Raw genomic sequence first — 24,318 nt, forward strand, 5'->3', positions numbered from 1 at the left:
CCCCTCCCTCCTCCGTGCCGCCTCCGTCCCGCCCACTGCCCGGTTGCTACCATCTGAGGGAGGAAGGGGGGGAACCCCCGCAGAGGAGGCGTAAAGCCTCCGGGACGTCAGTGTGGAAATGAGTTTGCCACTTGGTTTATAGACATGGTGGCGTCCCGAAGGGGAAAGGCGGGAGCTCGGGGAGGAGGGGGAGGGGGAGCGGAGGGGGTGGGGCTCGCCCGGGCCCAAAGTCAGACTGTCTCAGTTGCCCCCTCCCCCTCCCATGGTGGGGAGGGGGGGGAGAGGCGGGGCTCTGGCACCTGCTGAGTCACGCTGAAGTTGCAGCGCCGGGACCCCGCCCCCGCCCCGCCCCGCCCCGTCCCTGGCCCCGCCCCGCCTCTTCCCATCCCCAGCACGGGCTGCCGCGCGGAAGGACGGCAGTGGAGCGGCGGCACCGGCGTGGGTCTTGGCGTGGTGGCCGGTGTGGTGACCTGCGTGGCGCGGCGCTGGCCCCGGCTGCTGCTTGCGGCCCTCGAGTGCGGGCGCCGCGGGGTGGCGGGGGCCATGGAGCCATCGGCCACCTACGACTTCCTGGTCATCGGCGGTGGCTCGGGCGGCCTGGCCAGCGCCCGGCGTGCGGCCGAGCTCGGAGCCCGCGCCGCCGTGGTGGAGAGCCACAAGCTGGGGGGCACCTGCGTGAGTGCGGGAAGGGGGGCGGTGCGAGACCCGGGCCGCCGCGGGAGGGGGAAGGGCTGGGAGGGCGGCGGCAGAGGCCGAACCCCGCACTGTACAGAGGCAGCCGTGGAAGGGAGGGCCTGGGGGCCCCCCCTGCGTCCCTTGTCCTGCTCCTTTTGACAGACGAGGAAACTGAGGCAGACGGGCGAAGGGTCCCCCCCCCTCCGCTTCTCTCTGGACTTGTCTGTTAGCACAGCGCAGCGGGCTCTTCATCAATGTTTGTTGACTGACAGACGGACGGAGGGACCAATGTCCCAAGATCAGGTCCGTCTCTACCGTCTGACTCCAGGCCCCCTTCTCCACTTACTTTGTATACATTGTATCTGTCTTGTATACATTGTATACATGTCTTGTGCACATTGTATACGTTTTGTGCACATTGTATATATGTCCTGTGCACGTTGTATACATGTCTTGTGCACAGGGGCTGTTTTCCCTCCTTCCTGGGGCCCTGTCAAGGAAGGAGAGCTGACCTCTGTTAACCAAGCCCACGGAGGGGGGGGGTCCTTCAGTGCCCTTTGTCCTGCACGGCCTGCACTTGGGCTCTAGGTAGAGGCTTGGCTAAGGTCGTGCCTTGCTTCCCTGCTCCCCAGAGTGCCTCTTTGAGGCATCTCCAGAGACTCAGCCCCTGCCTGGCCCCTCGGGCTGTTGCCACACTGAACCACAGCAGGCCAACTGCCAGCTTGAGTCACTCTTCCCTCCTCCCTCGGGGCCCCAGCTTTCTTCCCCCTGGGAGGGCCTGGGGAACCTCGAAGATCACCCATCCTGACCTCAGGTTCTGTTGTTCAGCTTTGTTGGACTCCCCATGACCCTCTTCCCCAGCCCATTTTACAGACGAGCAAACTGAGGCCCAAAGGAGTAGTGTAGAATGTAGATTGTGATGTTCAGTGGAGAATTGCGTTTGTTCCCAACTCTGCTGTTTGCCCCTGTGCCCTTCCCTGGGCCTCAGTTTCCTCTTCTGTAAAATGAGAGAAGCCAGCCAAGATGACCTCCGAGGTCCCTCTCCGTTCTAGCTAGATCTCTGACCCACCTGTGACCTTGGGTGAAGCAGTCACCTCCCTGGGGGGATGGTCTTTGCTTAAGTCAGAAGTTAGAAGGAAAGAGTGACGTTCTGGTGGGCTCAGGGGTCCAGGCTAGGAGCTGGGCAGGCTGTTTTGGAGCTGCACTGTTGGGGAGAACATAGAATGAGAACAGGGAAATGGTATGGGCAGAGGGAGGAAGATGGGCACATGGCAGACTGAGAAGCTGGCACTCTCTTGGGAAGGGTCAAGAGAGAGCTGCCACCCCCCCCCCCCAGTCCCCAAGAGGGAGGTGATGATCCCTCTGTCCTCTGCCCTCCCTGAAGTATCATGCTTGGGGATGGGGGCTCCTGAGTTTGAGAAGGAAGTTGGCCAGCTGGAGAGTGTCCAGGAGGGGCAATTAGCACGGGGCAGGCCTGGTTTAGAGATCTTAAAGGAAAGGGTGATCCTGGAAAAGGGATCTCGGGGCCAGAGAGTGTCGCTTACAGCCATGAAAGAGGGACCAACCTTTGTCTGCCTGGTCTTAGCAGGCAGAGCCAGGGCAGCTGGGGGCTGCGAGATGCCAGGAAGAACCTTCAGTTGGTTCTGCCTCTGTTTGTACCAATCTCCTCGGGCTTCTCTGAAACCAGACCCTGCATCCTCTCTTAGTAGTTCATTGTTTTTCAAGGCAGTTTTTTGCATGCATTATAAGGTTTTGAGTTTCTAATTGTCCCCCTCTCTCTCCTCCCCTCTCCCTCCCTAAGATGGCAGGCAGTTTGCTACAGGTTACACATGTGCGATTATGTAAAACCTATTTCTGAATTAGCTGTGCTGTGAAAGCAGAAACAGGCACAGCATCATTCTTACAGCACCTTGGTGTTCCATCGCCACGTGCTTGGCCATTCCCAGGGATCCTTTTCCTGTTCTTTGCTCTCTCTCCTTCTCTGTCTCTCTCTGTCTCTCTGTCTCTGTCTGTCTCTGTCTCTCTCTCTTCCTCTCTCTCTCTCTCTCTCTCTCTCTCTCTCTCTCTCTCTCTCTGCCTCTTTGTCTCTCTCTCTATCTCACCTAGCTGTGGTGTCTCTCAGTCCCAGAGCATACCCAAGTTAGTGACTTCCGGGACACTTCCATGTTCTTTTCCACAGTGGCTGGTCCCTTCCATTTCTCAAATTCTGTGACTCCTGACAAAGGCCAGGACACCCAATAAACATGGTGGAGAAAGGTGATAGCTTCTTCTGGGCCTTCCCACCTTTCAGGATGCTGGACCATAGCCTTCCTTCCATTCCCAGCAGATGGTCCCTCCTGCATGGATCTCTTCCCTTCCCTCAGGTCCCTGAACTCTGTGGGTCCACCTGCCTTGGCTTGGCTCTCATCATCTACCCTATTCACTGTTGCAGGCGTCCAGTGGCCCCCTTAGCCCCCACCTCTGCTGTGCATTTGAGCCCTTGGAACTGGGAGAAGGCTTTCCCCGGTTCACAATCCCATACCCCAGAGAGGCAAGGCCAGGGCTCGATGGGGGAGGGGACTCCCCTAGAATTATCCACCCCTGTTACAGTCTCTGAGGAGCAGTGAAGTCTGAAGAGGCAGGGGGGAGATGGAGAGAAGGTGGGGAGGAAGAATCTACAAGACTGCTGCATAAGAAGGGTGAGGGAGCAAGGAGCTGGGGAGCCTGGCTCAAGGATTGCTGGGGCAGGGTGGCCCTCTCCATAAATGGCGGCTCAGGAGGCCTTGGAGGGTAAGGGAATGTGAAAAGCTCTAAGAGACCATCAAAGCCCTTCCTCATTCCCTGGTCCTGTGTGACTCATTCATCCCACCCAAGATAAAAAATGAGGGTGTGGAGCTCTTCTTTCCTGGTCACTGCCCCAGAGCACAGACTGGTGATCTGACAGGGAGGGAGGAGGTAGCCCCACAGAACTGCTGCCTGGCTGGGGATGGGGCCGTGGTTGGGGGAGGGACCCCCTCCTATGTGAGGGGAGGGTTCACACAGGGTTACTGTCTACCCACTGCCAGGAAATCAAACCCTTGTCTGGAGAGGCTAACCAGAGTCTGTCATACCCAGACTGTTTCTACCTGTGTAAATACTGTCTTCCTTCCTTGTTCCCCAATCTCTCCTGGGAACCTTAGGCAGCATTATCCCCAGCTGTCCCCACAGCTCTGGTCCCTTGTCTCCCAGGACTCCCAGGACTTGGCCTGGGCCAAGCCTTCATGGGTAGTGCCTCCATGGATTACTGAACATGCCCCTAGTCCTGGGACGTTTCTGTGTTCAGGTATAAGAACACATGAAATTGATCCTGAAAGAATAAGACTGAGGAAATGCCAATATTGTAAAGTGAACCTGGTGGTCCAGCCCTGAGCTGGGTGCTGGGGGTACAGAGCCGAAGAACAAAGCGATCGCTGCCCTCTGAGAATTCTGTATGGGCCACCCACTGGTGTGACCGGCTTCCCTGCCACCTGTCAGGGCATGTGCCTGTGTTTGGGCAGGGTAGGTGACATGATGGGAGTGACAGTGGCAGCCCCCATGTAGGAAGGATGGTGAGGAGAGACCAGTGAGGGCTTGGTCTAGAGTGAAGGCAGTGAAAAAGTCAAGTCTACAAGCATCTATTAAATTCCTCTTAATAGGGCTGGGCACTGGGGATCCAAGACAGGTGGAAAAACAGTCCCCAGTATGTGCCAGGCATGATGTTGGGCACTGGGGATCCAAGACAGGTGAAAAGACAGTCCTCACTATGTACCAGGCATCGTGTTGGGCACTGGGGATCCAAGACAGGTGAAAAGACGGTCCCCATTATGTACCAGGCATGGTGTTGGGCACTGGGGATCCAAGACAGGTGGAAAAACAGTCCCAAGTATGTGCCAGGCATAGTGTTGGGCACTGGGGATCCAAGACAGGTGAAAAGACAGTCCCCACTATGTACCAGGCATAGTGTTGGTCACTGGGAATCCAAGACAGGTGGAAAAATAATCCCAAGTATGTGCCAGATATGGTGTTGGGCACTAGGGATCCAAGACAGGTGAAAAGACAGTCCTCACTATGTACCAGGCATAGTGTTGGGCACTGGGGATCCAAGACAGGTGAAAAGACAGTCCCTAGTATGTGCTAGGCATGGTGCTGAACTCTGAGAATACAAGACAGGGGAAAGACAGTCTCTGCTCTCCGGGAGCTCTAATAGGGGAAACAATGTACTAAAAACTAGGTAGAAACACACTGACACTATACACAGGATAACTGAGAGATAATGACCAGAGGGTGGGGGAAGGCTTTCTGGAGAAGGTGGTACCTTAGCTGAGAGTTCAAAGAAGCCAGGAGGCCAAGGTTGGGGTGAGGAGAGCATCCTGACCCAGGGGACAGTGGCCAAGATGGGGGGGGGGGCATCCCCGACCGGGAGACAGAGGCCGAGATGGGGGGGAACGTCCCGACCCAGGAGACAGAGGCCAAGATGGGGGGCAGTGTCCCCGACCTGAGGAACAGTCAGAGATAATGCCCAGCACTGGGATATAGAGGATTTGGAGCAAGGAACAAACCAAGTTTGGAGGAAAATGGTACTCTTGGGGCCAGATCAGCTTCTAGTCAGCAGTTTGGGGTATTTAGTTTTCCAATTAAAGGGAATTGGAAAAGAACAGAGGGTCTTGGTCTATGCAGCCTGAACCCCTGTGAGCAGACAGTAAAGCTCCAGTGATTGAGTTCTTCTCTAGGGGTTGATGAAGCCATGTGGATTTCAACACAGAGGACCTGGGTTCATATCCTGGCTCTTTCCCTTCCTGACTTTCCCTTCCCTCCCTTCTTGCATAAATCCCTTTTCCTAGTTGTACCTCAGTTTCCCCATCTGCATAGTGAGGGGTTCAGTGATCTCTAAGGTTCCTTCTGGCTGTTAACCTGCAGGATTTTCCTTCTGTATTTCTAAACCCTAAAACTAGGAAAGATGAAGCTAACTTTGCAAGGCCTTGGACAGGGGACAATTTTCTCCTCCAGGTCACTTTGTTAAACAGGAAGAATTTAATATTGGATTTAACAAATTAACTATCCCGGGTGACAGCACTTTCTCATGGCAACCTTCTTTCCCCCAGAACTTTGCCCAAACCACATCATTTTCCTCCCTCCTTTTTTTTCCTCTCTGGGAGAAACACCTAGACAACCTATGGGATGGCCCTGGGGAGGAGAGACCCTCTCTTGGTGCTGGGGGTGTGCTAAGGAAGGGGGTCTTGTGCCGTAACTTGAAGGTGTTCATTTTCCTTTTTCAGGTGAATGTCGGATGTGTGCCCAAAAAGGTATTCTTCCTTAACTTCTTTCTCTGTCTACAAATGGGGGGGAGGGGGTGTCTGCCTTGGGAAGGGCTGCTGTCCCCCAGAAGCATGTAAGCTGTAAAGCCTGACACACAGAGGTAGTGCGGTATAGTGGGAGTCAGAGAACCTGGGTTCAAATCCTGCTTTCTGCTTGGGTGACCCCAGGTGAGTCACAGTACTTCCATAGGCCTCAGTTTCTCCATCTATCAAATGAGGGAGGGTGGTCTCTGAGGCCCCTTCCAGCTCTACAAGCTAGCATCCTTTGTGTGCCTTCAGCTAGTCACTTCCCCTGGATGGGCCTCACTTTGTTGCCTGTTCCAATGCTGAGGGTGTAGCCACTGGCCTCTGAGGCCCTTTCCACTAGATTCTGGATGCTAGGCTTCTTGGGCGGGTTCAGATGCATCCCTAGGTGCATCTGAGGTGCCCCAAGGTTTTGACCCCAGCAGAGTCTCTGTTTGCCCCCTGAGTGGCTCTTGCTGTGTGGTCAAAGAGGCCATTTTGTCCGATCTCCTGGTTTGTGGTGTCCTCCAGCTCAGCCATCAGGTCGGCATTGTCTGTCCTGGAGTTGCAATCAGCCCTGGTGAGCTTCCCTTAGCCTCAAGAGACCTTGCTCTATCAGCTAGCATAGAGACTTGGCTGCTCATGAGCAGGGTGCAGGGTGGAGGGAGCTGGGCTTCTCCTCTGGGGCCGCCCATTTTCTCACCCACAAAACCTGACCAACCTTGCAAGGGCAGCCTGCTGTAGCTGGAAGATGTGTGGCCCAGGGCAGGTCCCTTTGTGCCCTGGGCAGCTTTCTGAGACTAGAATTTGCCTAGAAGGTACCAGTCAGGACACATTCTTTTTCCTTGTGTGGGTCTAATGGTATGGAGGCCCTTGCAGAGATCTCAGGCATCAGCCCAGTGCTCCCACCCCTCCCCCATTGGGCCTCATTCTCCCACCCCCTCAGATTGCCTGTGATTGGCATACATTGGCATGGCATTCTCACCTTACCATCTGTTCCGCTGCCAGGGCCACCCCCTCTGGATGGGTGCCACGTGGGCAGCAGGCCCAGTGTATAGTTGACTTGAGGATGTTCTTGGGAGTTGGCCACTTCCTGGTATTAGGGTGTCAGGGAGTGTGGAGTCTTCCTAGGGACTTGGGCCCCATTGTGGGGTCTTTTCCCTGAATAGTTAATCCCATTTCTGGGGTGTGGATTGAAAAAACCCCAAACCCCTCAGTGAGAGGGAGGGGCCAGGAGAGGACAAGGGACTTAGCCAAGACCACACAGGGCCACTGCCTCTGAATCTAGATCCCCTGTGGTTTGGGGGCTTGGCTTTTTGAACACTGGTCATAATGTCCAGGGAGTGTTCTGGAGGAAGAAAGATACAAATCGGGCCAATCTTGGAAGGGTCTCTTCATTCCTATAGTTTGTACTTGCCAAAGTCTGGCACCCTTCATGAGGGCAGGCACCTCCTCAACTTTACATCTGAAGAAACTGAGGCACTGAGCAGGTCAGGGACTTGCTCAAGGTCACATAGGTAGCATCATAGTCCCTCTAATGGCATCCTTGTACTGCTGAGAAATGCCAGGACCATGTATTTGAATTAATGAATCCCTCATGCTAATTGGAGCCTTCACATGCCACATGCCATTCCTGAGACCCTGCCGTTTACCTATCCCCGGTGTGACTTTGGGCAGGTCACTTCCTCAGTTTCCCCCTCTGAATATTAAGAGCCTTGCACAGGTTGGTGTCTTGGCCCCTTTCAGCTTCAGAGCCATGTCTGTGCAGCCCTCGCTCCTCTGGCCGCTCTGATCCGGCCCCTCTGAGCTGAAGCAAGACCCAGCCTGTGCGTCAAAGAGCTGGGGATGCAGTGGTCTGTGCCTTCACTAACTGCCTGCTGGTCTGGCGCCTCTTTTACAGGTCATGTGGAACACAGCAGTCCATTCAGAGTTCATTCATGACCAAGAAGATTATGGTTTCCAGAATTGTGATACGAAGTTCAATTGGCGGTGAGTGTGGTGGCACATAGGGTGTGGTCTGGAAGCCAGTGTAGATGGACAGTCTTGACTGCAGTGAATATTTGGAAAAGAGGCAGTTAGTATGAGCAGGTAACAAGTTCTCCCTTTGCCGTTAATTCAGCCCTGAGACAATTGAGCTCCTGGACTTTGTGCAGGAGAGGCGAGGGGAAAGGCAGTAGAGAACTTCCCTTCAGCTGTGTCCACTCTAAGAAGGGGCTAAGTAAGGCGTGTATACTACCAATTCTGCTACCAGAGCAGATGGGGTGAGGGTGGAGGCTGGAACCAAATTGGAACAGGAGAAGTAGCTTCAGCTGGTATTATGCATGTTGCAGTGTACCATGGTTGGAGTCATGTCCCACAACGAGGAAGGGCACTGACTAGGAATTCAGGGCTGTCTTTTCCCCCCAATTAGTTTTGGCAGGCTCTTCTTGCCTGGCTGGATGGGGAGAGCTGTTTTCCCTGCGTATGATGAGCCATGGGGCCATTTTGGTCTTTGGCTGAAGTAATTCAAATCATTGCAGGGTTATCAAGGAGAAGCGGGATGCCTACGTAAGCCGTCTGAACAACATCTATCAGAACAACCTCACCAAGGTCTGTCTGCTGGGGCTTCTGGCCATTGGGGTTCAGAGTTTTTCTTTTAAAATTTAGGTATTTTTTTAGAGACTAGGTCTCCCTATCTTGTCTACCCTAGAAGAATGTGCAGGGCTACTCATAGGTCCAGTCCAGTACTGATCAGTGTGGGAACATTGTCCTGCTCTGTTTCTGACTTGGGTTCATCACCCCTCCTTAGGCAACCTGGTGCCCTGCCCCACCTATACACAGTCCTAGGGGCTCATCATATTGATCCTGGTTATAGGGCAGATGCTCTTGGCAGCCTGGCTTACTTCAGTTCAGACCTCCAAGCTAAAGAGTTCCACTGGCATCAGCCTTCCTGGTGGCAGGGATTGTAAGAATGCACCACACCCAGCAGGTTCAAGGTTCTCATTGGGAAGGTTGCAGTCCTTCAGCCAGGCCTTGTTGTATTATCTGATTTATCAGCTTGGTATGTATTCTGCCCTGTGTTCCATCCCATGCTAGCCTTTTAACGTATGCTCCTATTGCATCACTTAAAATAATCTCTGAATTTCTACCAATAGACCGTCTTCAAAGTCTTTCTTCTTACCTTGACTTTCCTTCTCACCCCTCAGGATCAGCTGCTCAGCCCACATTCCCTCCCTTCTCTTCCATTGCTCTTTGACTGAAGGCAGCCAAACCACAAAAATCATCTCTGCTGCTGAAATGTCAGAGTTTGACAATCATGTTCCTTAGTCGACAGGCTCCAGGATTCATCTCTGTTGACATTCTGTGGATTCTGGTAGTTCGTACAGTATCACCTGATTCCAGCAAAATCTTGTGTGATTTTCTGAGATGTGTAGCATTTAGATTCTCCTTTCACTTTAAAATGTGTTCCCAGGTTATTCCTCTCTGCTCTGTCCTCATTGCTTTATTCTCAGTGACTTTGAGTTGTGTTGATTTCTGACTTTGCTTTGTTACTTTTTTTTTAGCTTCTGTTATAATTCTCCTCTCTCAGCATGGTTCTGTTGCTCAATGTCTCTCCCACTCGGGAAGCTTCTCCACCAGTTGTTCCCGGCTGTAGAGTCTCTTAATACCTTTTGTAGGTTGCTCCATTACTGGCTTGAGTTTCTTTTATTTTGTTATGCCAGCCACTCTTTTTTTTAGGGAGTTTATTGCTTTGGTGGATTCAGTTTCATTATTGGAGCTGAGGGCAGAGTTACTTCACTTTTCCCTTCAAGTGGTTTTCTTCAGATTATTTTGTAAATTCATATTCATCACATTGGAGGATTCTTTTCTTTTGTTGACTTAATTATTTCTTTAATCATTTTTTTTCTTTTTCTGCAAGACGGTCTTTGTTAGAAGGCTTTGGTGGATTTGTTGCTATTTCTTGGAGAGGGAATGAAAGGGGGGAGGACTAGGCTCCTCTGGAGCCAGCCACTGATTTTATCGTTTTGTCAGAAGTCTCCTCTTTGATTTGCATAGAGCTTTTTCTATGCCTACAGAATCAGGCCCAGTGCATCTATGGCTTAGGAGTGTCAGTTCCTAAGACAGTCGACAGCGAGTGAGTGAATGAATGAACGTTCATTGAGGCCCTCCGTTTTTCAGCCACCATATTACTGCAGGTCACCTCAGTCCGAGGACTTCAGAGACCTCCCAGGGCCAGCTACCAACACTGGGCAGTTATAAATTGAGGTGGTATAGTAAGGGGGGAGATGTCCTCTACTCTATCTTCCTTTCTGGGGGCAGCTTGCCCCTCTCTCTCACCAGGGCACCCACTGTGACCCCTGACCTAGTCTCACCCTGACTCACGCCCATCTGGCCATCCTTGCCCATTTTGTCCACTCCCTCTCTACTCCAGGGGTCATATCTCCGCTGTCCTCACTGATTGCTCACTGGCCAGCTGCCCAAGGGCGGGAGGGTCACTCACTGCCTGAATTGGAAGCTAGTGGTCCCAGAAGCTGCAGGACCCCTGGGCACAATCCTATGAGTGAGAGAAGTAAAAGGAAAGGCATGATGCTCATTTATTCCTGGTGGTCACTGATGGCTTGTTGCCTTTCAGTCAGTGATTTTTGCATTTCCTGTTCCATGGATCTGTGATCTCACCAGTGGGTGATGTGGTGGGGGACTCTTAGTGGGACACATTGTCCCTCGTCTGGTGTGGAAAATAGAGTAAGTCTGGAAGGGAAAGAAAGGTCTTTGAGTCATCTCTCATTTTACAGATGGGGAAACTGAGGCCCAGGAAGTCTCATCACTTAATTTCACCGTTATTTTCCATGTACCCCTTTGTTCCATCCTCCCTACCCGAGACAGAGGCTCCTACACCCACTCTCTTTCTCATGGGAGTTGGGCCTCACTTTTGCCTCAGCCCTCTGCCCTCTTCCCCCTTAGGGGAAGCCCTCTGCACACTAAATCTCACCACCTGTGAGTAATCACTGAGCTTTGCTGTCACATGGCCCAGAGAAGACTCTGCCAGCAGAGGACCATCTTGTCAGGGGTGCGGGTTCCAACCATGGGAGTCCTTGGTGTGATGATGGAAGGGGCCTCATACTCCTTCCTGGGCAGGTGGAAGATCTCAGCTTGAGCCCAGGGCCCACCTTCCAGCAGGTCCTACGTAGCTGGACAGGCTGTGAATGGTGTCCTAGAGATGGAAGGCATGGCGGCTCTGTGGACCAGGCACATCTCATAGTGGGTCATGGGAGGATGATTTTGAGGAGGGACAAGGGCCAACCAGAAGACCATGACCTCATGGGTTGGGGTATGTGTTGGTCTAGGAAGAGCCTGTATCATCCAGGTGATAGGTCTGTGATGTCTTCAAGGGTACAGATTCCTGAGAAAACCCTGGGCCTTGGAGTCGGCGGAAGAGGGCGTGAGTGCCAGCTCTTAGCCTTGCTAACTGTGTGACCCTGGGCAAGTCCCTGTCCCTTAGAAGTGAGATGGGGATACCTGCTCTCCCAGTTGCATATGTGCACATAGTAGGTGCTTACTGACTGTCTGTGGTGAACATCAGATGAGACAACGAATGGATAACGTAACATTTATTAAGCATTGTGCATACATCCTAATGGGAGGGACAGAGTGGTGGCCTGGGCTGTCCCAGGGGCAGTGAGTGGAGCAATGCCCGACGTGATGGCTTCGTCATGCTTGGAATGCCGTGTGCTGTGCGCTGTCCTTACCGCTACAACAGCAGCCACCATCGACCTAGCACGGCCTGGCCTTTCCCTGCGTGGGTGACCCAGGCATCTTCTTTTCAGTCCCAGATAGAAATCATTCGGGGCCATGCAGCCTTCACAAATGACCCTGAGCCCACGGTGGAGGTGAATGGGAAGAAATACCGCGCTCCCCACATCCTGATCGCCACGGGGGGTGTCCCAGCCCTTCCCGGTGAAGACCAGATCCCCGGTGAGTATCCAGAGGCCAGCCTGGGCCGGTGGGCTCTTCTGCATGCATGCGCCTCTCATCCCATCCATCCAGCCGTGGTGGTTTCCTTAGCCACCTTCCCTGAGCTAGGGAGGCTGGACAGCTGGCTCATGGCCGTGCTGTGTCGCTCCCAAGCCGGGTCTTCTTCAGAGCCCTGTGGGGTCCCTGCTGAGCTAACCTGCTGGGTACTCTTGATAAGGGAGGGGCATTCCTGGCAGTGCTGAGGAGCAGACAACCAGGCATGGTCCTGGGCAGGGAATGAAGAATAGGAGGGAAATTCACTTCATTTGTGAGCACTGTCTGGTCCAGATGGAGGCAGGGAGGCTGGCCTTGGGAGTCAGGAGGCCTGGGTGTGAATTCCCACTGTGACTCCAGCACGGCCCAAATGGCAGGTCAGATCTCAGCATTTCCCACCGTGCTCCTCATCTGTCAGAGGGGGCTGATGGCACTGGCATAGGGGTCCAGGTATGGGGGAGACACTCTAGGCTGTCCCACGTGGGGGCCGCAGGGTGCCTTTTACAGGACCACTGAGGTGTCCAGAGCTTTATTTTAGTGGAACAGAATTCCTTCTCGAACTTTTGGATTGTGCCTTGCAGTTTGGCACTATAGGACAGGGGTTCCCAGGACTGTTAATGTACAGTCACAGCCTGTAAATGGCCCTTTTGAGGTTTAGTGTCACAAAGAGAAAGAATTGGGATGGGGTGGAGGTGTCCAAGGACACCGAGGTGGACACACACACAGGATACTCTTAGAGCAGCTCAGATTGTAAAGAGATATGTTCTGAAGTTGGATCTGAGGACTGATGGTGGGGGATAAGTATGTGAGCATGGTACCCTCTACAAGAGGGTTGGGAGGAGCCTAGGGACTTGTTAAAGTTACCCCCGGGGAAAGGTGGAAGGGCCAGACTTGCTGGCCAGGGTGAGCACCACCCAGGATGAAGAGCTGCTTGGCTTGCCTTAGGTCGCTTCAGGGTTCTGTACCAAGGGCAGCGCTCACAGGCCTGGAAAGGACTTTGGAACCCAAGATAAGCAGAGCATGCTTGAACAAACATCCTGCTGCCTGTGGTGAGCTCAGGTGATCAGGCCCAGACTTGCTCTGTCCCAGGGCACTGGATGAACTGGATAGTATTGAGAATGTGATAGAGTCACAGATGGAGGAAAGCTCATTCCACCTCTGACATTTGCAGACAAAGCTTGTAACCTCTGAGACTCACTTTTCCTCCTGGGTAAAATGTGCATAAAAAAAATCCCCAACCCTAACCTCCCACCATTATTGTGAGAAGCAAATCAGCATTTACAGACCTTCAGTGGTTCAAACTGCCAGTTAGGCGCCAGTGTTCTAAATAACAATAGGAACTAGTCAGGTGTGGCCCTGACTGCCAAGCCCGCCAGGACTGAGAGATCATGGAGGAGGGGAGCCATGCCTTGGGGCAGAACAGGGCCATGTCCTGATTTCCTCCAGGTCACATGAGCCTTCTGCACATTTTAGGTGGCTGAATCTTCCTCACAGAGAGTGCAGTCTCAAAGCAGAATGGTCTGCTGTGGGGTGGAGTGCCATCTCCTCAGGGGTGGTCTTCAAACAGGGGACTGGGGTGGTGGGAATCCATTTATAGCCACTGGCCTGTCTAGATGCCATTGAAGGCCTATCCAGCTCTGAGATGTTGGGGCACATTCAATATGGCGGCTCATGTTTCTCTTGGGCCACATGGTCTACAAAGTTTGTTCCCAACAGCTAGTCTTTGTACTGCTAGAACAAGAATGATGATGACGATGGTGATAAAACTTTTTAAGGTTTTTTTTAAGGTTTGCAGTTATGCTAGCCCCTCCCCACCAGCTGTGAAGTAGGTTCTTTTTTGTCTCCATTTCACAGATGAGGAAATTGAGGCTCGGAGCAGTACAGTGAATTCCCATGCTCACACAGCTCTTGGGGGGCAGATCCATAGGATCATTGTACAGGGGTATGTAGAGGTTGGATCATCCACAGAGGAGGAGCAAAGGCCCATTCAGAGGAAGGAACTTGGGAAGTAGACTGAGATTTGAACCCAGGGCTCTGATGCCCCCTTGTGGTTCTCTGTGCAGCCTACCCCACAGCAGGGTTATCTTAGTCTTACTTCTCTCTAAATTCCCTCCTGTAAAGGTTGATTATTTTAAGGGGAACAAAATATTCCAAGTTCTCCAATCAAAGCATTTTAAAGAAGTATTATCGATGTTTCCTGCCTTCTCTCACCTCTGGCCCTGCCTTCAAAGCCTCCTTCATGACAAAGAAAGGCATGTGAGCAAGCCTGACCATCCCCGCCAGTGACTGGTGTATAGGAATGGGCCCACACCTCTCTGTTCTGTTCCTTGGGGCCACATGTGGCTGGTGGAGATCCTCACTCTTGCCTCTGCCTGTGGAGTCACGAGAGTTTGTTCTTTACATCCCAGGTGCCAGCTTGGGCATGACCAGCGATGGCTTCTTTGAGCTGGAAGATTTACCCAGGTAAGCTGGAGTGAGTCTCCCACCCTGGGTGGGGGTAGCAAAGCGGTCCTGCTGATAGAGATCCCGCTGATGGAGATCCTGCTGTGACCCTCCCGTCTGCAGAGCTTCACTCATGGCTAATGAATAAGATCCCATTCCCATTTCACAGAAGAGGATACTGAGGCTCAGGGCAGTTACAGGGACCTCAGAGAAAATAAGGAAGGGCAAGGATAGGGGTCAGAAGTTGGACTTGAATAGAGGTCCAGTTTATTGATTGTCTAGACTTGAGAATTCAAGGAGAAAATGTTCATAATGCAGACTAAACTTAAAAGTATGTCACAAGTCCATTTGGTTTCTTGAGAGCCTGGTTGATAAACACTTCCCAGCACACCCCTGTGGTACGTGGCCTGATGCAGATCGAGCAGTAGGGAGCCATATAAATGGTGTTGGGAAGACCAGGGGCTGGGCTGTTGAGGGCCTGGAGGCAGCTGACCTTCCTGTGACCTGCCGAGGGGAGAGGACCAAGGCAGCTTGGTTGCTTTAGTTCTGTGGCTCCCTCTGTTGGAGTTGCCCAAGGACTTGGTCCCTTGTTCTTCCTTCCCCAAGGTAATGAGTAGTTCCAGCATCTTCCTTCTTAGCTGAAGGTGGTCCAAGTATAACTTGATAAAGAGGGTAAAGAGGGCTTTTGTTCATTTACAGTCCTAAGGATTATAAGTAGTAATAACAACTCCTTGGGATTTACCACGTGCTTTCCTCTCAGCACCCCGTGACATTGGGAGCTTAATGCATTATACCCATTTTACGGGTATAGAAAGTGAGGCTCACACGGGAAGTGCGCTTGGTAGCATGGGATCTCTGAAATCCTAGGTTAATTCTCAGGATGAGTCATAGCAAAGCTGGGGATGAGAAAAAAAGGTGGGTTTTTCCTTCTGTTGTAGCTGTATTAGGGAAAAGAGGAACATCACGGAGGCAGGCAGATTGGGTGGAGGTGGAGGATCAAAGATCACTGAGGATAGAGAAAAGTCTGTGGCTTCTGAACCTGCCAGAGCCAAACCACCTTTGGCCCACAAAGTACCAGCAAGGCTGACTTGGAGGAAGTAGAAACCTGAGATAAGTGGAGTGATTATGAGTGAGGTGCTGCCCTCTGGCCTTCAGGGCTTGCATTCCTGGTTCCAAAGAACTGGCTGACCCCAGGAAAGCACCTGGGGCCTGAAGACGGGCAAATGTTGTCCTACTTTTCCGAAAAGGGGACAAGAATGAGTCTGGAAATGATAGGCCAGTGAACCCCACTTTGACTCTTGGGTAAGTTCTGTAATGAGTCGTGGAAGACAAGGTTATGAACATTTAGAAAAGGCCGTTGTGAGCACCAGGAGCCAGCCTGCCAGACTAGCCTCATTTTCTCCCATGTTCCAGTTCCCAGTCTGGCAGGTTAGAGGAGGAATGCCATCAAGACTTACTTAGGTCTTTGCAAAGCATATAATGAAGCCTTCTGCTTTTCTTGCTGTCTGGTGAATGGGCTGAGCTCAGTCTGAGCCAGGTGGGAGGGGAGGCAACTCCAGGGATGGAATCAGGGCTTGTGTTCTGGAGCACTCCTAGGAAAGGGGAGATGGAGACAAACCAAGGCTTTTTGGGGCTGCCTTGAGGGCTCCAGGTGTGGTTAGAGACCTTATCAACAACACATTCAGTGTAGGAGGAAGCCCAGATAACATTGTGCAGAAGAGAGATGGAAAGGAATGTGAGTCAACGGTTCCATAGTGCGTATGGTGTAAACTTTTCTGTGACCCGTGTTATCTCATTTCATCTTTGTAGAGGTAGGTGTTATGATCCCTTTCAACTCTGGGCTTCTTCACTCAAGCAGCTGGGTCCCACAACGGTTAGAGCACTGGGGTGAGAATCAGAAACACTCATGTTCCTGAGTTCAGATCTGGCCTCAGATACTTCCTAGCTGTGTGCCCTGGGACAAGTCACTTCACCCTGCTTGCCTCAGTTTCCTCCTCTGTAAAATGAGCTGGAGAAGGAAATGGCAAACCACCCCAGTATCTTTGCCAACGGAATCACAAAGTATCGGACATGAGTGAACAGTTCTCTAAGAAAGGAAATTGAACCTGCCTGAGTGGCTGAGATTGTGTAGATAGGAGGTGTCATGGGTATGGGAGGAATTGATAAACTCACATATGGGAGGATTGGCATCAGTCTGGTGCCTGGTGCCCATCTGGTAGAGGCTCTCTGACTACCCTGTCCCCAGTCCCTGTACAGAGGGGGGGACTGAGCCAGCCACCACAGCCCTTGAGGAAAGTGAGAGATCCTGGGTCCTGGAATGTTTGCCAGGATCTCATTGGCAGCATCAAGAATCCCCAGTGGTCCGTAGGTCTAGACGTGGGTGGGAGAGAGGCTCGGCAGGGTGGAGGTGGCAGCGTGGGGTGCCTGGGCTCCCCCTGGCCCTGGGGATAGGGGTAGAGATAGGGATACAGAGGTGGGCTGTTTTCCAGAGGAGGCCCAGGCTCCCTCTGTCCTTGTGGAAGCAGAAGGAGAAGGCCATCACAGAATGGAGGGGTCATCAGCAGTGGGAGTTCTAGTGGATCAACAGGGCAGAGAGAAGGGCTGGGTCAGGCCACAAGGTTAGGAGCCCAGGGGCCAAGGCCCGGGCAGGACTGAGGCCAGCAGGAGCCAGTCGGGGCAGCAAAGGACAGGCTTGTTTGTTTTATCGTCACGTCTAAAATGAAGCGGTGCCCCCCTCAGGCGCAGCGTGATCGTGGGTGCCGGGTACATTGCTGTGGAGATAGCTGGCATCCTCTCAGCCCTTGGCTCTCGGACGTCACTAATGATCCGTCACGACAAGGTGAAGAATCGCGGTGATGAAATAATGCTAGCGATAGCTGCTTCACAAAGTGCTGGAGAACTCGTTTTGAGTTCATGGGATTCTTTGTGTCCTCGTCTTTTTTTAAGAGGCTGGGGTCAGAGTGGGGGGCAGACACTTGCTGAGAGGGATGGGGCAGTCCAGGTTGGTCTCTGCTCTGTGATAAATAGGCCTCACAGCCTTGTCCTCCCGTTCACTTCACTGAGCCAAGCCAGTGCCACCCGGTTCTGGGTTCTGGCAGCAGGGATGTCATGGACCCCTTTCAGAATCATGTCGCTAAATGCAGACCACAGTATGGATGATTACAAAGCAGACGCAGTTATCAAGCTATTTTTACGTTATTGAATTATTTAAAAAAAAAAAACATCCGTGGACCCCCAGCGAGGAACTCGCTGCTCTCACGTCAGGCTCACTGACCGTTGTTGGCCTAGCTCTGGATGTGGACAGTTGGGGGTCAGGGCCAATGTGAGGAGAAGGTCCCAGCCTCTCTCCCCAGGGCGTTTGCCTTTCTGCCTGCACTGGGCGGATGGGCTTTTTGCCTTCAGGATGATCCCCTATCCAAGCCTCCCCTGGAAAACAGTTTGAACTTTTTGAAAATCAGGAATTCTCCTTGACATCCTTGGCCAAATGAAGGTCCTGGCCTGTGGACATGGTGAATCTGGGAACTGTAATTTCTGCCTCTTGCCCTGCCTCCTCTCTAGAAAGGGCGGCCTGGGCTGCCCTCAGCCAAGGAGGATGCTATCATGGGACTTAAACTGGTTGGGACCTTAGAGGCCATCTCCCCCAGATCCCTCCTTTTACAGATCAGGAAACTGAGGCACAGAGGGTCATAGCCACAGAGGTACTGGTGGGCAGTGTGGTACAGGGCCCTGGATTTGAAGTCAGAGGACTTGGGTTCGAATTTCTGCTTTGTCACTTGTTTTGTATGTAGCAGGTGACAGGGACGAGCTGGGGGAGAAGGCCTCTTTGGTCCCTCTGAGCTCTAGATCGGCCATCTTTGGTTGTAGGACCAGAGCTTAATAACAGACGTTTAGATCCCCATCTGAGTGGGGCAAACATCTCACAAATCTTGCCGATTCCTCCTGGCAGGTGCTTCGATCTTTTGATGCATTAATCAGTTCCAACTGCACTGAAGAGCTAGAGAACGCGGGCATCGAGGTCCTGAAGTACTCCCAGGTACTGTCTTCGGTCCCCTCTGGCTGGGGCAGGCTGCTCTCAGCCTTCCTTCAGTGACTTGGCTTGGGCTGGGAGGGGGCGGACAGGGACAAGGGCAGAGTGGGGGCAGTGAGGCTGCTGAGGAGGGGGCCTCAGGCCCCCGGGCTTGCATGCTTGGGATTGGCTCTCAGACTGAGGCTCCTTTGATAGTGGGCAATCCTGGAACAAGCGGCTCTACTGGCCTCTCTGGCTGGGGAACCTGCCTTTCTGCCTGAGCTGGAAGCAGATATCAGGATGAGCCCCCATCCGTGTCTCTCCCTGAGATCAGTCTGAACATGAGGCAGCTTCCCCAGGGAAGGGAAGGCACTCACTCTGTGCTGCCAGTCAGTGGGCACGTGCCCCCTGAATCCTCTTGGTTTATAGGGACCCATGCTCATGGGGTGGTGTTCCCTGCCGCACACAGAGGAGCGCATGCTTCTGATGGACCAGCATTGCTTCCCTGTTGCCTTGGGTCCACAGTACTGAGCACAGAGTTAGGATGGGAAGGTCTGCCCTCGGGGATGGTCTTCTGCCTCAGTACGGGCAGTGGCCGGCTGGATCAGAAGAGGCAGTCTGGGCAGCAAGTGTGAACCACTCATTTTAGGAGGCTAATACTGTGCAGGGGTGCTGGAGAACTGGTGTTAAATATTCGTTCTGCACGTTTACACCTCAGAAATTGGCAAACAGGACAACTCAGGGCTCGGTTTTTGGTTTATTGATTGTCTAAGTGATGGAGAAGATGTTGGTAATGGAGATTGGACTGAAAAAGTCAGCCGGTTGTTAAACATTTACCAGCACACCCTGATGTGTAAGGTCCCTGACTTACAGAGTTGAGTGACCTCTTCCTGCCTGGCCCTCCACCCGACTACATCTCTGCCCTTCTCTTTGTGACCAGATCAAGGAAGTGAAGAAGACATCCTCGGGCCTAGAGCTGACCATGGTGACCGCAGAGCCCAATAGGAAGCCCACGGTGTGCACCATCCCAGACGTGGACTGTCTGCTGTGGGCCATTGGGCGCACCCCCAATGTCAAGGGCTTGAACCTGAACAAGCTGGTGAGACTTGCTGTCAGGTTGCAGAGGGGCTCCTCTGCTGCTGCCCTCGCCCCCATCTCTGCCTCAGCCTCCCTGCTGTGGGCCACAAAATATACCAACCAGGCTTGCTGAGAGCTGTGGGCAGATCTCAGGGAAGTGGTATGGGGCAAGACCTGCCAGAGCAGAAAGTGCCCGGTGGCCTGAACGTCCCAGAGTGGACTCAGCCAGGGATGGGCACTTTGCCAAGATCATTTCCCCCAATTTTCAGCCAACCTAGGAGGAAGGGCTTGTTATGATCCCTCTTTTACAGAGGAGGCAATTGAGGCAGACAGGGATGTGATTTTCAAGGGGCTAGTAAAATCTGGGCTTCCTGGCTGCAGGTCGAGGGCTCTAGTCACCACTAAGATGCATTTGGCATGGGCCTTGCGGTGGGCTGGCTTCCACTGTGGGAAATGGCCCCTTCATTCAGAGGTGTGCTGCAGGACTCTTGGGTTTCTAATCACACATTGTACCATCGTAGGGCATTCAGACTGACGACAAAGGGCACATCCTGGTTGATGAGTTCCAGAACACCAACAGGAAAGGTGTCTATGCTGTTGGCGATGTGTGTGGAAAAGCTCTTCTCACTCCAGGTAGTTTTCCTCTCCCTCCTCCTCCTGTCCTGGGCAGGCTCCCCACTTTCAGGGCCTGGCTGTCCTGCTGCCAGACTTCTGTGGGGCCCTGCCAGGCGTTAGCCGATCTATGGCTCACCCTTTAGGTCCTGCAGCCGTCCCCCAGTCTCAGTCCCCCTTCCCCCGATAGCAGGGACCAGAGAGCCTCCTCAGGGCAGGGGGATGACAGATGAAGGATGTGCTGATTTGTGACCATCTGCTGGGTTGGCTCCTTCTGCTCTGGGACTTCCTTGTCCTTTCTGAACCTCAGTTTCCTCCTCTGTAAAATGAGGGGTTGGACTTGATCTTGTCCTGGGTCCCTTCAAGCACCAAACTGGAGTCACCAGCCTGGAGACAACCAGGGTTGGCAGCATGGGGAGCAGTACTGCCTGGGGGCCGGGTCACTCTTCAGAGCATGGGTTTGGCTTGCCCATGCACGTTTCCTACAAATGTTTTGTTTTTCTTTTCTTTTCTGTTTGGCAAGAGGTGGAGGGAGCTGGGAGAGAGGAATTATAGGCGGGGATACCCCAGCAAAGGAAATGGAAGAAGGATGGCATCTTCAAATGCCTGGAAGAGAAGGCTCATTCACCTTGATTACAAGCTGTCCACGGTGGGGAGTCCCCTGCAGGGCCCAGCCCTCCTTCTGCGGCATCCCTAGCTTATATATGGAATTTTCAGACAGGGCTGCTGCAGAGCCACCCCTGCCTGTCACTCACTGCGGGCCACCCTGCCACCCTTTCCTCACACCCTCGACCTCCATAGAAAGAGGGAGAAAAATGGCATTTCTAGAGCATTTTACATTTTGCCAAGTCTCCCATTTGCTCCTCACAACCTTCCTGGGAGGGAGGGAAGGAAGAAAGAAGATGTTATTCATTTCATTTCACAGATAGAAACCTGAGGCAGGCAGAGGTGAAGCCCCTTGGTTAGGGTTACTCAGCTCTTAAGTGCCTGAGGCTGGATTTGAACTCAGGTCTTCCTGACTCCAGGCTGGGAGCTGTGTGTGCTATGGTGCCACCTAGCTGCCGATAGTGGGTGGTGTACAAGGGTGGTGAAAACCCACTCCTGCAGTTTGTTAGTTTCTGTGTGGAGCGGGGACACCCTGATTGATCGCCAGGGTGTTGACCAGTCAAATGTTATTTTTTGTGACTTTCCTCGGAATACGCCACCTTTGCACCCTCTCTTCCCATGGTCTGAGAAGGTGCCCTGAGACTTTCTTCAGGAGGAAGACTTGGTTTCCAGATTGGGGGATAATGACCGATATTAAATGAACTGTTTGGTTGACGATTCATTCCTTCATCGTTAAGTTGATGAACAGTAAATACAGTGAGTGCTGGCGGCTGATGCTTAGATGCATGATGGAGCCTTCCCTCTGAAACCTTAACCCAGGAAGCCTGAGAACGGACTGCAATCTGAGGGGCATGGGGTCGGCGGGTCAAATACAGGAGTCAGTGCAAAGTTAGTGCCAGGCCCAGACACGGAGACAGACGGGGTATTAAGGCATCTCTGGAAAAGGGCCAGGAGTGGGAAGGAAGAAGGATCCTGAGGTATCGGAGCGAGGCTGGGGTCCACATGCCCTCTTAGACAGTGAATACCTCCTCCCATCCCGGGAGCCTTTGGTGCCCCTGGACCAGCAGGAAATGGACAGGCAGCTCAAGTCCTCGATGCTGGAGTAGAGCTTGCCAACCTTTTCTAGTATTATCAGTCTGGGGGATAGGGGAGATTTTTCTTCCAGTTATTCCGTGGTCCTCTGGCCATGCATTAGAACTGCCTTGAGAAGGTCACCCGGTCTTCTGTACTTTGTCTCCTACCCTGGGAGTCAGACCCCACCCCCCCTTCTGTTCTCACCCAGAAGTGCTGTGCTCTCGAGCCCACCCTCTACCCTTTCCTGAGGGCTTTGGTCTCAGCTTTGAAGTGGCCATCCCAGCCCAAGCTCAGAGTCTCTGGCTGCATGAAGATATGCTCTACAGAATGGTTGATTCTTAGTTTTGGCAAAGACTTCCAAGACACGGGGCAGTTGTTTGGAAAACTTGGCAGCCTTGGCTAAGGCCGTCTGAGATGGCGGCCTGGGCATGAATGTGGGGCTCGGTGGGACCTCATGTGTTCATAGCTTTCTTTCACCGCGGCAGACAGAGCTGCCATGGTGCCCACATGGCTGGCCCACCCTCCCTACCTGTGTGCCTGTGGCATCTGGCACAGATCCCTGTAGCGGCCGGGGCCAATGGACCTGAGGAGTTTAAGCCTCCAGGATAAGTCCCGTCCTGATGCCCATCTTGTATTTCCAGTTGCCATCGCTGCCGGAAGGAAACTTGCCCACAGACTTTTTGAATGCAAGCTGGACTCCAAGCTGGACTATGAAAACATTCCATCTGTTGTCTTCAGCCACCCACCCATTGGAACAGTGGGTCTCACGGAAGGTAGGAGCCGGGGGTGCCATTGCGTGGGCCTGCCTCCTCCCCTTGTCTCCCAGGGTGTGAGGAGTGGTGTTCTGGCTGACCTGCAGCTTCACTTCCTCCTCCCCTCTGCCCTTGGGCCTCTTGGGGAGCGCAGGACAGAGCGTCTTGATGGGAAGCTGTTGTTAATGTGCCTTTCAGATGAAGCCATTTCTAAATATGGAAAAGAAAATGTGAAGATCTACGTGACTGCCTTTACCCCTATGTACCACGCGGTCACTAGAAGGAAAACCAAATGTGTGATGAAGATGGTGTGTGCCTTGCAGGAACAGAAGGTAGAGGAGCAGCCTCTCCGGTGGGAACGTGGTGGGGAGGGGAGGCTCCATAAGGAAGAGGCCGGGGCCAGTGGCCAGGGAGCCCTTTGGGCACCTCATTTTGTGCTCTGGAATTCTGTTTTTAGTTTCATCTGCCCTCAGACCGTTACTTGCACTGAGTAAAATAATGGTGCGCACTTGTAGAACACTTCAGGTTTGTAAAGTGCCGAGCAGGTATTACCTCATATCTAGAGGTCAGACCGTGACATTTCTGTCCTTGCATTTTTTCTAGTTCTTAAACGTTCATATTCTCTTTTGTCCTCTGTCTTCTGGGGGATAAAGAAAACCTTTGTGCCAAACAAATTCTCATATTGGTCGTGTCCAAAATGTGTATCTCGTTTGGCTCCTTTCCTGGGGGGTGTGGTTGGACGTCTGGAGGAGGGGGTGCTCACTCCTATGGGGCATGTGGGCAGGGCCAGCTCAGGGACTCAGGACAAATGAGCTAGGGAGGGAGGCCCTGCTGACCAGAAACTCCCCTGATGATCCTTGCAGAGCTTTCTCTGCCCATCTCAGGGTGCCCGCGGGCCAGCCAGGCATGGTGGGAGCTTGCCCTCCAAGGGGCTGTGGCAGAGGGCCCTGCTCTGCAGGGTCAGAAAACCTGCTCCGCCCTTGTTATGAGGTGAAGGCGAGTCACTTGCCTGGAGAGACAGATCTCTGAGGGGCCTGCGCATTTTGTGGGGAGGTTCTCTTGTACGACTAGACTTTCCTCCTGTCTTGTGAGCTGACATTCTGCCACCACAGAATGTCACAGTGGAAAGACACTTCTCAGCTGTCCTGCCCCTGAACAGGAACCTCCTCCCCAAATGGGGCCACCCCGCCTGTGCTTGAGGTCCTCAGGGATCTTCCCCTTGGAGCAGTCATGGGCTGGATCCTTCATCTCCCCCCTTGTTTACCTCCTGAGCCTCAGTTCCACCATCATTTGAATAAAGGACTTTGTAAGTCTTAAAGGCTCAAAGAAATCCCAGTTGTTAGCCCAGTCGTTAGGATAAGAGGATGAAAAGAGCCTTCCTGGAGGTCTTGCGGAAGGGGCCTAGGAACCAAAGCTTTTCCTAATCTCTGGACCATTTCTGAGGCATGGTAAGGTGGAACAGGAGCCCTTCCTGATGAGCAGTGTAGACTCCCTGGTGGGAGGTGCCGGTCAAGGTGTGATGATGTCTGCCTTCTGCAGGTGGTGGGGATCCACATGCAAGGGATCGGGTGTGACGAGATGCTGCAGGGCTTTGCCGTGGCCGTGAAGATGGGGGCCAGAAAAGCCGACTTTGACAACACCGTGGCCATCCACCCAACCTCTTCCGAAGAGCTGGTGACTCTGCGCTGAAGGAGCAGGCCACTTTCCTTCTTCCTGTTTGAGCTCCCTTATGGTCACAAAGATTTTCAATAAAGAGTAGACGTGATTTCTGTAA

General features: G+C 52.9%; 1 protein-coding gene across 1 annotated transcript; it reads left to right on the forward strand.

The window, feature by feature from the left end:
* The first annotated feature begins 347 nt into the window (after positions 1-347).
* Positions 348-24,318, forward strand: GSR (glutathione-disulfide reductase). Its single transcript, XM_072625491.1, has 13 exons — positions 348-675; positions 5,949-5,975; positions 7,891-7,979; positions 8,510-8,579; positions 11,795-11,942; positions 14,384-14,438; positions 17,157-17,256; positions 18,364-18,450; positions 19,364-19,522; positions 20,022-20,133; positions 22,434-22,565; positions 22,743-22,876; positions 24,084-24,318. Exons 1-13 carry the CDS (start codon positions 544-546, stop codon positions 24,231-24,233), a joined length of 1,395 nt encoding a protein of 464 aa, XP_072481592.1. The 5' UTR covers positions 348-543; the 3' UTR covers positions 24,234-24,318.

The sequence above is a fragment of the Notamacropus eugenii genome, chromosome 7 (genome assembly GCF_028372415.1).
Source record: "Notamacropus eugenii isolate mMacEug1 chromosome 7, mMacEug1.pri_v2, whole genome shotgun sequence".
NCBI lineage: Eukaryota > Metazoa > Chordata > Mammalia > Diprotodontia > Macropodidae > Notamacropus > Notamacropus eugenii.

Bases quoted from the DNA above. Each gene is read 5' to 3' on its own strand.
- GSR (XM_072625491.1), top strand. From the start codon at position 544: ATGGAGCCATCGGCCACCTACGACTTCCTGGTCATCGGCGGTGGCTCG. The intron at 18,451-19,363 runs GTACTGTCTTCG...CTTTGTGACCAG, and splicing joins AGGTCCTGAAGTACTCCCAG to ATCAAGGAAGTGAAGAAGAC. The intron at 22,566-22,742 runs GTAGGAGCCGGG...TGTGCCTTTCAG, and splicing joins AACAGTGGGTCTCACGGAAG to ATGAAGCCATTTCTAAATAT.